The sequence below is a fragment of the Gymnoscopelus braueri genome (genome assembly GCF_963280865.1).
Source record: "Gymnoscopelus braueri genome assembly, chromosome: 19".
NCBI lineage: Eukaryota > Metazoa > Chordata > Actinopteri > Myctophiformes > Myctophidae > Gymnoscopelus > Gymnoscopelus braueri.
Genome location: NC_137621.1, coordinates 13146545 through 13159487, shown reverse-complemented (window position 1 = coordinate 13159487; position 12943 = coordinate 13146545). Strand labels below are relative to the sequence as shown.

Genomic DNA, 12943 nt, shown 5'->3' with positions numbered 1-12943 from the left:
AAAAATCTAATAATTTCCATAAATGTAATAAAAAAGTTTAAAGGGATACTTCACTTTCAAATAAAATAAACATTAAAAAAAAATGTGTCCTACTAATGTGTGAGGGGGCCTTTATTTTGCCATAACTTCTTTAATTTTTTTTAAATATTTTTTTTTAATGTTTATTTTATTTGAAAGTGAAGTATCCCTTTAAGAAGTAATAAAAACAAGCTTGTATAGGTCTGCTATGTTTTACTATAGTTTGGGTCCCGGGCAAACAACTAATTTATCTTTTGGGGTCTTGAGCTTAAAAAGGTTTGAGAACCACTGTGTAGTAAACCAAAAGCACGTACTACTGTAAATGTCCCTTTAAAACTGTCTCCCCTCCCACATGTGTCTGTCTGTCTGGTCTGAACACAGCGCCCCCTATCGTCCGGACGACAGCGGTAGCAATACTTTCCAACACACATCAACAATGAGCACCTTCGCTCGTCATAATAATGACAAATCTAGTGTTATTCCAGCGAACAAGCAGAGCGTTCACCGTGTCTAACCCAACGTGGTACACCACCAGACTACAGCTGATATAGTAGCATCCGCTCATCAGAGCCGTTAGCATCGGTAAGTGCACCGTTTCCTTGTGTTTTTGACCATCCCAGTTTGATTGGCTGGTTAGCCTGTTAGCATCACAGCTAGCGTTAGGCCTCAAGTCTTTTGTATTTATCCGAGCCATGCCTTGGGTTTTCTCCTGTGCGTGTCCTGTAGGGAGAGGAGGACAGATCACGTTGTTTCCACACGCACGGGCCACGCACACATGTGCAGCACCGTGCACGTCGTCTCTCGGTAATAAAGGGTGTGAGGATGTGTTTAATGATGCAGCGTTTTGGTGAAGAAGCAAGAAAACTACTATAATGTCAGCTTCCGCAAAATGCGATGCGGCGAGATTAGAAGAAGTGCAGAACTTGTTTAGGCAGGGCCAGTGGTTTAAAGTAACGGAGTACATTTACTCAAGTACTGTACTTAAGTACTTTTTTACTTTACTGTAGTATTTACAGTTTTCAGTACTTTTACTTCTACTCCACTACGTCTCAGAGGCAAATATTGTACATTTTACTCCACTACAATGATTTGAAAACTTTTGTTACTAGTAACTTTGTAGATCTATATTATTATTACAAAACATACATTAACCACTTCAGCCCTAATACACTTTGACCATTTGAAAATGGCAGATCTACAAGCTCACAATTTTCTGAGCTTGTAGATCTGCTATTTTCAACAGCAGATCTACTGCTCTTATACATTTGAAAAACTTGTGAAATGGGACATACTGCATAATGAGTACTTTTACTATTGGTACTTTAAAGTATATTTTGATACCTTTTACTACCTAATACTTTTGTACTTTTATTCAAGTGAATTTAGAATTCTGGACTTTTACTTGTAACAGAGTATTTCTACATTGCAGTATTGATACTTTTACTTAAGTAATGAAAGTATCAAAATGTGAGTACTTTTCCCACCACTGAACATTAGAAGTGCAGAACTTGTTTAGGCAGGGCCAAAGTGTGTTTTTTTTTTGTTGAGGAAACGACCACGTACATTTTTTTTTACGCATTAGATTAGAACAATATGTCCCTGTTTTGACCTGCCACAGCACAGATTATGTATACATTTGCATTGTTGTTTTTGTCTCACTCTTGGTGCAAAGATGCATGTTTTTGTTCTTGTGCAACAGCACCTGGATGTCTGTCTCTACATGATCTGCTCTGCTGGATGTTGCTTAAATGTTGCTGAATGTTGGCCAACTGACGCCCATTCTTCTGCAGATGCATATCACTCTTTAATGTAATTATTTCCCCACACAAGTAGTGTCATTTATTGGCCAAGTATGTTTGGGGGTACATGTATGCAGCACATGAGAGCAATGTATACAAATAATATAGAGTCATGCATAACAAGTAAAACACTGGCCTATATGTATATATGAGAAGGAGCTATTGCAACGTATTGCAAGTCAAATAAACGTGAACCAATATGCAAGTATAATCAATGTAGCCTGTGATTTATATTCCTAGCAGCATTGAGGACAGATAAAGGTGAACATGATGTCCTGTACAAATCATTGAGTCATTTCAAAATTGTAGTAGTGGTAGTACAACAGCAAAGTTAACCAATCAAATAATGTTCAAACGTGTAGTCTACACAGCATGAGACAACAGGGCTTGCACTTGAAAATGTCTATAATTGAATCATAGTTCAAACCTTTCAGTTAAATCTCTCTCAAACACCAAGAGATAGAACGTTTTAGTGACTCGTTTCAGTGAAGGTGTTGAGGGCGTGAATTGCTGCCCTGCCTGCCCACTTTCCCAGTCTTTTGTTAAGCAGTATCAGTCGTCTAATCACAGCACTCCTAAACAGAGACATTTACATGCAGTTTGTGACGGTGCAACAGTATGGACACGTTTGGAGTAGTTTCTGGGGGGAGGTGATTTGATCCCCGGTCTATCTATCGTTAAGCAGAGATGTAGGGGGGCAAAGCCTTTTAGTTCCTCTTTCAGGCCAGGGCAGGCAAGAGCTCAGTTGGCCTTGCCTCTACGGTGGCTACGCTTCTGCCCCGAGGGTCCTTGGAGCCCACTTTGAGAACCACTGTCCTAGTGAGTGTGATGACCAAGGTTCAAGTCTGACCCGTCTTGCTTGTCTCTCCTCTCTCTGTGCTTGTTTTCTTGTCTTCTAAAATGGCAAGCAAATCTAGTGTGTGTGGGTGCGCGCTCTAACGTGTATGTATATACAGGATACTGTATATATGTACATATACCTTTAATCAAGTTGTATGTGCTCTGACTTTTTAGTTGTAAACCGCTGCGATCAAGAAGGGAAACCCAACCCAGACAGAAGACATTGAGTTGTGGGCGTGTCTGCGATGGCCGGAGGTCGGAGAGGAGCGAACCGAACCACTTACTGCAGGTCCCCGCTGAGCAGTGAGCCGGGCTCGGTGAGCAATGGCAACCACTCCACCAGCTCCCCGGTCACTGGGGTGCGATCTCGCACAAGGTGAGAGAGTTGACCTGATAATGGGTTGATTGTTTTGAATACTTTATTAGACAGAAATTTAAACGGCACGGATGTACAGTAAGACTTTTAGGCTGAAAGGATACAAGTCCTGGGGACTTGTTTGCATTGTGGTCCTATGTAGTCAATTAATCAACATAGCATAGAATATTAGCACGTTAATACATGCCATCAACAATTAAAAGCATCTATATGTACAAAGGAAAAAAACGACGGCAGTGAATGACACCTCCTGTCGGAATGCTTGGTTTAATCATACTGTACAGGAGTGAGAACGAGATGGCTGATTTTTCATTGCATTCACTCGTCAGTGTCATGGCCTCTGCTGTGTGCGGTGCACTGTTTGAATTCAAATGATTCCGTTGTATTGCTTCAGCCAGGAGCATGTACTGTATGTTAATGCTAAATGTATGTATTCCTCTGTCTTTACAGGTCTTGAGATTTCTCTTTTACTTGCATTTGAAAGGCTAGTTTTTCAAGTGGAAGGTAGAAAATATAACCCTAACAGCTTGCCACGGTGTACTTTGTGGTTCAATATTAACCATACGTTGAAAGAGGTTGAGCCTGCACACCAAGCATGGCAGTTATCGAAAAAGTTTTGATAGTTAGGTCAGGTGTCTTAAATATTAACCCAAACCTTCATGTATTTGGATGGTTTTGCTCTAAAGTACCAAGTGATGTCACAACTTACCAAGTGATGTCACAACTTCATTAAGAGGAAGTGCTTCAGACTCTTGAACCACAAAACCGTACCACACTGGACCTCGCTATTTTGGGCACGTCATTATAAGCTCCAAAAAAGAAAAGGAAAAAGAGAACTACAAGCTCACTCGCAACACATTGCGTTGCAACGCACTGTGAGCTTTTAGATTGGCTATTTTTTAAATGGGGCTTAAGTGGTTTAAACACTTGTTTATTGTGACATCACTGTCCGCTCCTTGATATCTTTATCGTAGCTCACAGCTTGTTGTGCTTGCAGGAACGGCTCTGGAACAGGCATCTCCAGCCCCCCGCTCGCAGCCCAGACCGTGGTGCCTCTCAAGCATTGCAAGATCCCCGAGCTGTCAGTGGACCGCAACGTGCTCTTTGAGCTGCATCTGTTCTTCTGCCACCTCATAGCGCTTTTTGTCCATTACGTCAACATCTACAAGACAGTGTGGTGGTATCCACCCTCACACCCCCCCTCGCACACATCTCTGGTAAATAAATACTTAGGAGCCATGCACTCATCGACCGTGGTCCTTATCTCTGCTTATCATAGTGTTTATGCCGACCCTTGTGAAGTTACTGTGTGTAGCGTTTTTTTTAGGTAGGTTTTTCTGTCAATGATTGCTTAATTGCTGTTGTTATGATCACATGGTGGTTGGTTTAAATATCTTTGGAGGTCTTTCTGTACAGGATTCTTTGTGTGTAGTTGACGGAACAGTTGGAAGACGTTGCAGTCATGTGCACTATTGATCAATGTTGTATTGTATTACTGAAGGGTTTTGTGTTCTCTTACAGAACTTTCACCTCATTGACTATAATATGCTGGTATTTACCGTCATCATATTGGCGCGGAGGTTGATTGCAGCAGTTGTTAAAGAGGTAGGAACACATTTCTTCACGGTCTTTTAAAGAATTGTATTTCCATTATCCTCAGCGTTTCTCCTATGTACATTTGGTCCCCATTGTGTGCAAATGATAATGCAGTTGCATGTGCAATTATTCCATTTATGTCATGATACATCTGGACCTAATAAGAGCCAGTTTGATATAGCCGTAGGTAATGGAGCTTATGCTATAAATAGGTCTTGGAACAAGCCGTTTCAAATCCAAAAATATCCTCCCACCCCACCGCTACCACACCAATCTGAAGGAAACGGCCTATGTGCTCTGCTATTGAAACATTTCACCCAATGGCTATCCGTCCGTTTATCCATCTTTGTTCCTCTGTTTTCCCTACCTCCCTTCCAGGCGTCTCAGAGTGGGAAGCTGTCGTTCCCTCACTCCATCTTTTTAGTTATGGCACGCTTTGCAGTGCTGACACTGACCGGTTGGAGTCTGTGTCGCTCTCTCATCTACCTGTTCAGGACATACTCGGTCCTGAGCTTGCTCTTCCTCTGTTACCCGTAAGTATGAGCCAGACACAAGGCCACCAACAGAGCCCCTAACAGAAACTAACAGGGCTCTGATGCTTGTAGGGCTGCTCAATTTATCACATTTTAGTTCCTGATTATGGAAACAAGCTAATGGAGATAAAACTAGATAAAACGTTGTGCCACATTCGCTTTCACAATGATGCTCAGCTTTTATCTTGTGTTTATAAATCGGTGTATACTTATGTAGTCAATCATGTCTTGCGTCCACAATCTTCAAATGCTACAGAGAGTCTGTAATCACGCCTCTTTACGAATGGAAGCTGTCATCTGTTTGTCTTTTTCGTTCATGTAAAGGTTTTAAAATATATTTTTGAATTGAAATTCCACTAAGAAGCAACCTAGATTAGGACTTATTTACGCAACAGCAAAGAAGAAACGGCAGTGGGGGTACTAACCCTTATGGGTCTGTAATTCAGAGAGTGTGACCCGTTAGGGATAGAGTCCGCACACTGGCTCAGCACTGTTGTTCACTGTTTGGATGTGCGTGCTCTTCTACTACCTTAAGGGTCCATTTGGTTCCATTTGTACACTCTTGAGTTACGAGGGACCAACCAAACTAGGGGCCCTTGAAATGAAAACCTTTTGAGAATCACATAAATGTTATAAACGCAGCGGTGCACCTTCTCGCCTCCCTAAAAGCCCAGACTCACTCTGTTAGGCTGTGGCATGTTTAGTTCAGCTCCAGCCAAGATGACGCAAAGAGAGCCTTTTGGTCAACATGAAAGGTCAAACCAATTCAGCTGTTTGGAAACACTGCTCTCAAAGAGTCCAACGAATACGGTGGAAGTTTCATTACAGTCCTGTGTGCACCACGAGGAAATGCAAAACATTTGTTTAACCATCGGAAAGAAAAGTTCAAGAAAATCCACTTTTAAAAAGACAGTTAAAGTTCAATAAATGCATGTTTCCAAAGTCGATGAGTAATCGTTCGAGCAATCGAGCAAAAATATCGAGCAAAAATACTTGTGCCCTAGGTGCTTGTCATACTGATGATCCATAAACAACACAAAATTTGATGGCGATGATTTTTTTATTTTGTATTTTAAATGTTTATGTTAAAAGAGACGGGACGGGGTAGGAGATAAGGGTTCCTACCCCGAGGGTGATGTAAAAGCTGGTCAAGCTGGTCATCAGAAGTTGTCGCTGTCTCTTCTGCACCGCAGTGCGCTGATCTTTTGAATGGAAGTTCAGCTTGCTCATTTGAGCCTGGATGTACATGTATATCTTCAAAATAACACGAGGCAATCCAGAAACCCTAATATCTCGTGTGATGTCGCCCACAGATTTGGAATGTACATTCCCTTTTTTCGCCTGAGCTGCGACTTCCGGCGAATGGGCCCGCTCTCGCCCATCGCGAGCATCGGCTCGAAGGAGGTGGGAGGCATGGGCCGGGGCCGGGACTATCTGACGGTGCTCAAGGAGACGTGGAAGCAGCACACCAGCCAGCTGTACGGCGTCCAGGCCATGCCCACGCACGCCTGCTGCCTCTCGCCAGACCTCATCCGCAAGGAGGTGGAGTACCTGAAGATGGACTTCAACTGGAGGATGAAGGAGGTGCTGGTCAGCTCCATGCTCAGCGCTTACTACGTAGCCTTTGTACCCGTCTGGTTTGTCAAGGTGAGAAGCTGGCCAATGTCAAGGGTTTTTTTTTCCTTTCCATAATTCTGTTGTTTAGATGTATGTATCTGTATTTTATGATAGATTTTGTCACTTGATAAATCAAGTAGGCCAATAAATTATTACACACTACATCTACAGCAATATTTTTTCATGGTTTTAAATTTCAATTCAGTGGTCAATATCTTTTCATTTGGACTTGACATGGACAGAAAAAGCGAGGGATTACTTTTAATTACACTACAGTAGCTTACATTACGCTAGGCTTATAAAACGGATATTCTTTGGACCACTTATCTCTTATTAGCCTTTTGGTTTTGATGCTTGGTTGTTCCCCCCCCCCCCCCCCTCCCCCCTGTAGAGCACACAGTACGTGGATAAACGCTGGTCCTGTGAGCTCTTCATCCTGGTGTCTGTCAGTACCTCCATCATCCTGATGAGACACCTGCTACCACCGCGCTACTGTGACCTGCTGCACAAGGCCGCAGCACACCTGGGTTGCTGGCAGAAAGTCGACCCATCGCTATGCTCCAATGTCCTACAGCACATGTACGTTCTACTCAAAATACTCATTAAGCAGAATGTCCCGTTTCACAAGTTTTCAAATGTATAAAATGTATACAAATCTTTTGAAAATAGCAGATCTACAAGCTCACAATGCGACGCATTGTGAGATTTTAGATCGGCTATTTTCAAATGGATGAAATGTATATAGGGCTGAAGTGGTGGCTGAAGTAAAAGTACTGAAAATTGGAAATACTCCAGTAAAGTAAAAGTATCTCAAAATTGTACTTAAGTAAATGTACTTAAGTTAGTTTACATCACTGTGTATAGGCAGCAACACACCAGACCGACGTCGGCATTGATAAGTGGAAAGCACCGAAAATCTGTTGTAGTATACGGTGTCTACATGGCTGTGACGGGTCCTCGGTTGTAGTGAGGACCCGTCGACCAAGCCAGCTCAGTCGGTTGTCGACCTCTGATAGCAACGGGGCGGCAGAGAGGGGGGGTCGAGCTCTCTGGTTGGTTGTTTAGCCTTGCAAGCAGGGGGCCCTTTTGGCAAATGCAATGGAGGTGGTTGTACCCGCAGTAAATTAAATTGATTTTGTCTGCATATCACATAGAGTAGGTCTACGGTAGACCGTATCGCTGCAGTGCACTGCATGTTTGTTGGAAGTTGGATTACTTTGTGGTGTGCAAGGCTTGTGCCCAATGTGGTAAGTACTAAGTAGCCTGCCGAGGCTAATCATTCTCGCTATTGATAATATATAGATTATTAGTTCTAAGCAAAATGACTGATGTCCGTGTGCACATCGCAGCACTGTGTTTATTGTTTTAACATTAGATAAGAATGGTATGATAACCAAAGTAGCCCAAATACAATAACCTTGTGTCTATGTCCTGTAAGCCCCCTGCTGTGCAGTGGTCATCATTCATGCGTGTGTTGTTGAAAAGCTAGTGTCAAGCCATATTTTTGGCACCATACTATCCGACTGTCGGTGTGGTGTGGAGAGAGTGGCATTCAGCAACTTTTTCCACACCTTTTAAACCGATTTTATTCAACTAAATTACAGTCTGTAGTAGTCTGGACGACAAAGTTTAGTGTGTAGCCCGCTTATGAGTTGAGGCAAATAAACCTCCTTGATTCTCTATTCTACTGAGCGGGTCTCTTGATTTACAAGCACTCTCTTTCTGGCTCAGGGGAAATTACTTGCTTCGCAGAAATAGCTGACTGGACTAAGAACATAATTGCTTAACCACTTAAGCTTTGCCGTACAATTGTGTAGCACAGGGAAAATAGCTGATTCACAAGCTTGTGAGCGTGTCAATTTTAAGTCTATGGCGATGTTGAAAATAGGCTGGCAGCGTTGAAACTGTTTAAACATCTTCGTCAACATTCTGTTATGCGCTCTTATTTGGGCTAAATGTGACTACAAACGGCATTCTCCTAAAAATGGCATTCTCTCTCTCTCTCTACACAGATGGACAGAAGAATACATGTGGCCCCAGGGTGTCCTGGTCAAACATAATAAGAATGTCTACAAAGCCATGGGCCACTACAACGTGGCAGTGCCCTCAGACGTGTCCCACTATCGCTTCTATGTGAGTATCGCCAGCTGAGCACACAGGTCCCCTGTCAAATTGGGCTGGCCACAGTAAATAACCCCAAAAACCCACTGTGAACACGGCACTCAATTTGAATCCCATTGTAGGAAGCAAGCCCTGTTTTAATAATCAGTGTCGGCGTTGCAGGTTAATTTTACTTCATTTATTTGGAAGTAGAGGCTGTACTGTCATGGAACCTATTTTGTAAGAAAGAAATAGACAACTTTCTTTTTAAAGGCGTGTGATCGTTTTGAAGTATTACAATAACATAGAATTTTGAACAGCAGATAATACCGTTTTTTTAATAGTGCTTCATCACCAGCAGATAATAACTCTGTACTGGTCATGGCTAACGTTACCGAGATGAACAGCTCTACAACATCAATCACGAGCAGGGATTGTGTTTCAAATAAAGATAAGATAGGCTTTTTATTGATGCCATTGGTGCAAGACGGGTGTCGTAGCAGCAACAGCATTTAAGTGTAGAGAGATAAGAAAACAAATGGACTTGGAGTTTCACACTACACATCTGTGCTGGGTCTGAATTATGCATATTTTATTAATAAATATAAGTATAAATATGAATGAATAGACATTGCCAATGAATGTATGACTGGTTATGAGACCGATATAGAGCACCGAAGTCTGACATCACTGCCGCTAGAGGGCGCTATCCCCCTGGCTCACAGCATTATTTTTTCAAGTGTTTCTCAACCAGTGGTCCGGGGACCACCAGTGCTCCTTGAAGGGGTTCCAGGTGGTCCCCAGCTAAATGATGGAGAGTTTGTAACCAAATGGACCCTTTATAGATCTTAACTCTTGTGAGCGTAAAATGAAACCAAATGGACCCTTATGGGTCCATTTGGTTTAATTTTACGCTCCCAAGAGTTAAACTGTTGTTAAACATCTGCATTACTTAATTTAGAAGAAGTCTACACAATTAGAGAAAGTAGAAGGATTGTTATTTTGATCAACGTTTGCCTGTTATCTCTCCTATGGTACCAACATCAATACAGCATGGAATTGTGGACAGAATCTTATCCAACGACAACGAAATATTCTATATATATATATACCCATTTTTTGGGTCTGAGAGTCTAAATCTCATCAAACGGTGGTCCGTGGCTCAAATGCTGAATAAATAATGGACCTTTTTGATATGAAAATGAAAGGTTGAAAACCACTGCTGTAGGGGAATCTTCATATAAGAACTGTGTTCCAGAAATAAACAAATAAGCCTTGGGCGATTTATGGATATCCATACTCGTATGGATATGAAGCATCAACTGACGGTGAAAGAGTACTAATTTAGGGTAAGAACATTTTAAACAATTCTCCAAACACAGACGTTAATCAAATGTAACAGCTAGTGTATATATATATATATAATTTTTTTTAATAGCCAAAGAAATCTAAAGATGACGCAGATTCTTTCCCGGTTTAAATGGGTTAATAACAGGCATCTGTCATGGTACATCACAGTAGTCACTCTACACGAAATTTCTTTGCCGAAAATAGCCAATCTACAGGTTCGCCGATTGTTCGCCCTAGCATGGGGACACCAGAATTCAAGTGGTCAAAGGTGGAGGAAGTTATAACTGTAGACTGATTTTTGACAGTGAATCTCTCTCTCTCTCTCATATTTCCCATCCTTCAGTTCTTCTTCAACAAGCCTTTACGAATACTGAACATCCTCATCATTCTGGAGGGGGCCATGATATTCTACCAACTCTACTCGTTGATATGCTCCGAAAAGTGGCATCAGACGATATCGTTGGCGCTGATCCTCTTCAGCAACTACTACGCATTCTTCAAGCTCTTAAGAGACAGAATAGTCCTAGGGAAGGCTTATTCATATACAAACAGCTCATCTGACCAGAAGGTCAGTTAAAGTCATAAGTTATCGTTGGCCAAATTCACCATGGAACAAGAAAACATGCATGAGAGCTTTGTATTTTTTCTACAACTGCATTTTTGTCTCACCGTTGTTTTTTGTTCTGATCTGCCATAATAAAGAAACATATTTTTGTATTACTTTAAATGTTTGCTTCTCTTGTACAGTATATTACACACGTAGCTCTTTAAAAAGGATACCTAACATTTGGGTCAGTCTGTCCTGACCACAAATAGGCCTTTTTTTTGTTGGTCATGTTCTGCTCTATTGGACAGTGGCAGTGAGTAGACAGACAGGAATGGTAGGAGAGAGAGAAGGAAGAGGCAAAGGGCCTCAGGCTGGATTCGAACCCCGGCTGGCTGCAGCAAGGACTGAGCCTTGATGTCGTCTCTGTCTGGTGGAAACCATGTAGTATGTCCAAAACCGTTTGGACACAAACTATTGTTAATACTTTTCATTGGTTAGATATTTATAAAAACCCACTGATAGACCCACAAAAAAAGCCGATCTACAAGCTCATAACGCGTTGCATCGTGACTGCAAAATAGGGCATTAATGTACGGGGGGGGGGGAAATTAAATGAAAAGAAATCTGGAGATGGAAGGTCTGCCCAACAGCAACGATATGATACACGGTCTACCAGGTGAGCTACCGGGGTGCTGCTCTCTCATCAATTTGTTATTTATCACTAATGTCCTAAGTGGTTAGTCTGTCATGTACATTGTCGTGATTTGACAAGAATAGGCAATAAGCCATCAACTTAACCAAACACTAATTGCAGGCTGCCAACAAAATTGTAGAGTTACGTACCAATCAAGGAGGTTTCACCAAAGGGCCGGACTGTTGGATCCAGGCCCTGTTCAACACAATTTCATGGTGAGCCTCCAGTTTTGGAGAAAGCTATCCAGAAGTCACAGAAGAGCCAGTGGTGGAAAGTAACTTAAGTACATTTGCTCGAGTACTGAACTATGATTTTGAGGTAATTTTACTTTTAATTGCATATTGCCATTTGTTTATACTTGTTACTTTATACTTCTCTCAATACGTCCCAGGCAAAGTGTATTTAAAACACTTTTAAGGTCTATCCAGGCCTGTTTTTTAAAAAAGTTGCTTAATTGAATATTTAGATATTTGATCAAACACACCCCAATCCTATAGAGGCCCATTCAACTTCAAACTCTACATTAACCATTGAAAACACGTCCCTGGTTCTGATATTGTCCTAATGAATTAAGGGACCATACTTTTTCGAGAAAAATAGAAATTTTGGTTGAAAAATGAAAAAATAAAACTAAATTTAGAAAATGTATAATAATAATACTTCCACCACTGAGGTGAACACAGCATCCTGATATTGCACTTGTTATCCATGGGGTTGGCCTGTCTGTCAGGTCACTGAATATACGATCACATTAATGCAAATGAGCAAATGAAGTCACACCGATACTGGGGCTGGGGCCAATACTGTATGTATGGGGTAGTATGAGGCTAGGTAGTCCTGGCCCTTTAACAATACTGGGAGTCAGTGTTGCCATGTGTGCTTATTATAAGCTCCTTTGGGCTTGTTCTTCTGTAAAGTCGCTTGTAAATATTGGTAGTTGCAGGTTTTCATTTTTTTTGTGATTAGTAGTTTATTGGATTTTTGACACTTTATTTTTACAATACGACACAGAACAACACAACACAAGATAACGCATCCAAATAAAAAATAATGTACCTTCACAACAACACAGTCAATACAGTAAACAAAAGAAAACAAGAAAAGATAAAAAGGGAGGGAGGGAGGCAATGCTATCCATAACCCTGTGAACAAGCAAGGATATACAGGATACCTATATCGGGTATACATATAGGGGAGCCAAGCCAGTAGTCTGTCATTATACAAGCCATTAATATAGTGAAGAAATCTTTCCCACTTCAGGTGGAACTGGTCTATTCTGCCCTTCATAGAGACGGATACGCGTTCATATGACGCTGTCCTATTAAGTAAGTTATACCAATCTATGATTGATGGTACATGACCTGAAGTCCATAGTTGGACTAGCAGTCTCCTACCCAGCATTATAGCTGTTTTGACCTGTTTGGACCCATGCCACATAATGTAGAAGGAGTTATATCTTTCAAAATGGAGGGA

The 12943-nt window shown here is 41.5% G+C and overlaps 1 protein-coding gene across 1 annotated transcript; it reads left to right on the top strand.

Moving 5' to 3' along the window:
• Positions 1-419: 419 nt before the first annotated feature.
• Positions 420-10956, top strand: tmem39b (transmembrane protein 39B). Its single transcript, XM_080413878.1, has 9 exons — positions 420-600; positions 2832-3033; positions 4031-4250; positions 4555-4638; positions 5008-5162; positions 6476-6809; positions 7171-7358; positions 8792-8912; positions 10573-10956. Exons 2-9 carry the CDS (start codon positions 2903-2905, stop codon positions 10804-10806), a joined length of 1467 nt encoding a protein of 488 aa, XP_080270004.1. The 5' UTR covers positions 420-600; positions 2832-2902; the 3' UTR covers positions 10807-10956.
• The last annotated feature ends 1987 nt before the right edge of the window (positions 10957-12943 follow it).

What these genes read in the sequence shown, in the direction of transcription:
- tmem39b (XM_080413878.1), top strand. Translation starts at nt 2,903, where the DNA reads ATGGCCGGAGGTCGGAGAGGAGCGAACCGAACCACTTACTGCAGGTCC. An exon ending in GGGGTGCGATCTCGCACAAG is followed by an intron (nt 3,034 to 4,030) that starts GTGAGAGAGTTG and finishes TTGTGCTTGCAG; the next exon opens with GAACGGCTCTGGAACAGGCA. An exon ending in CCCCCTCGCACACATCTCTG is followed by an intron (nt 4,251 to 4,554) that starts GTAAATAAATAC and finishes GTTCTCTTACAG; the next exon opens with AACTTTCACCTCATTGACTA.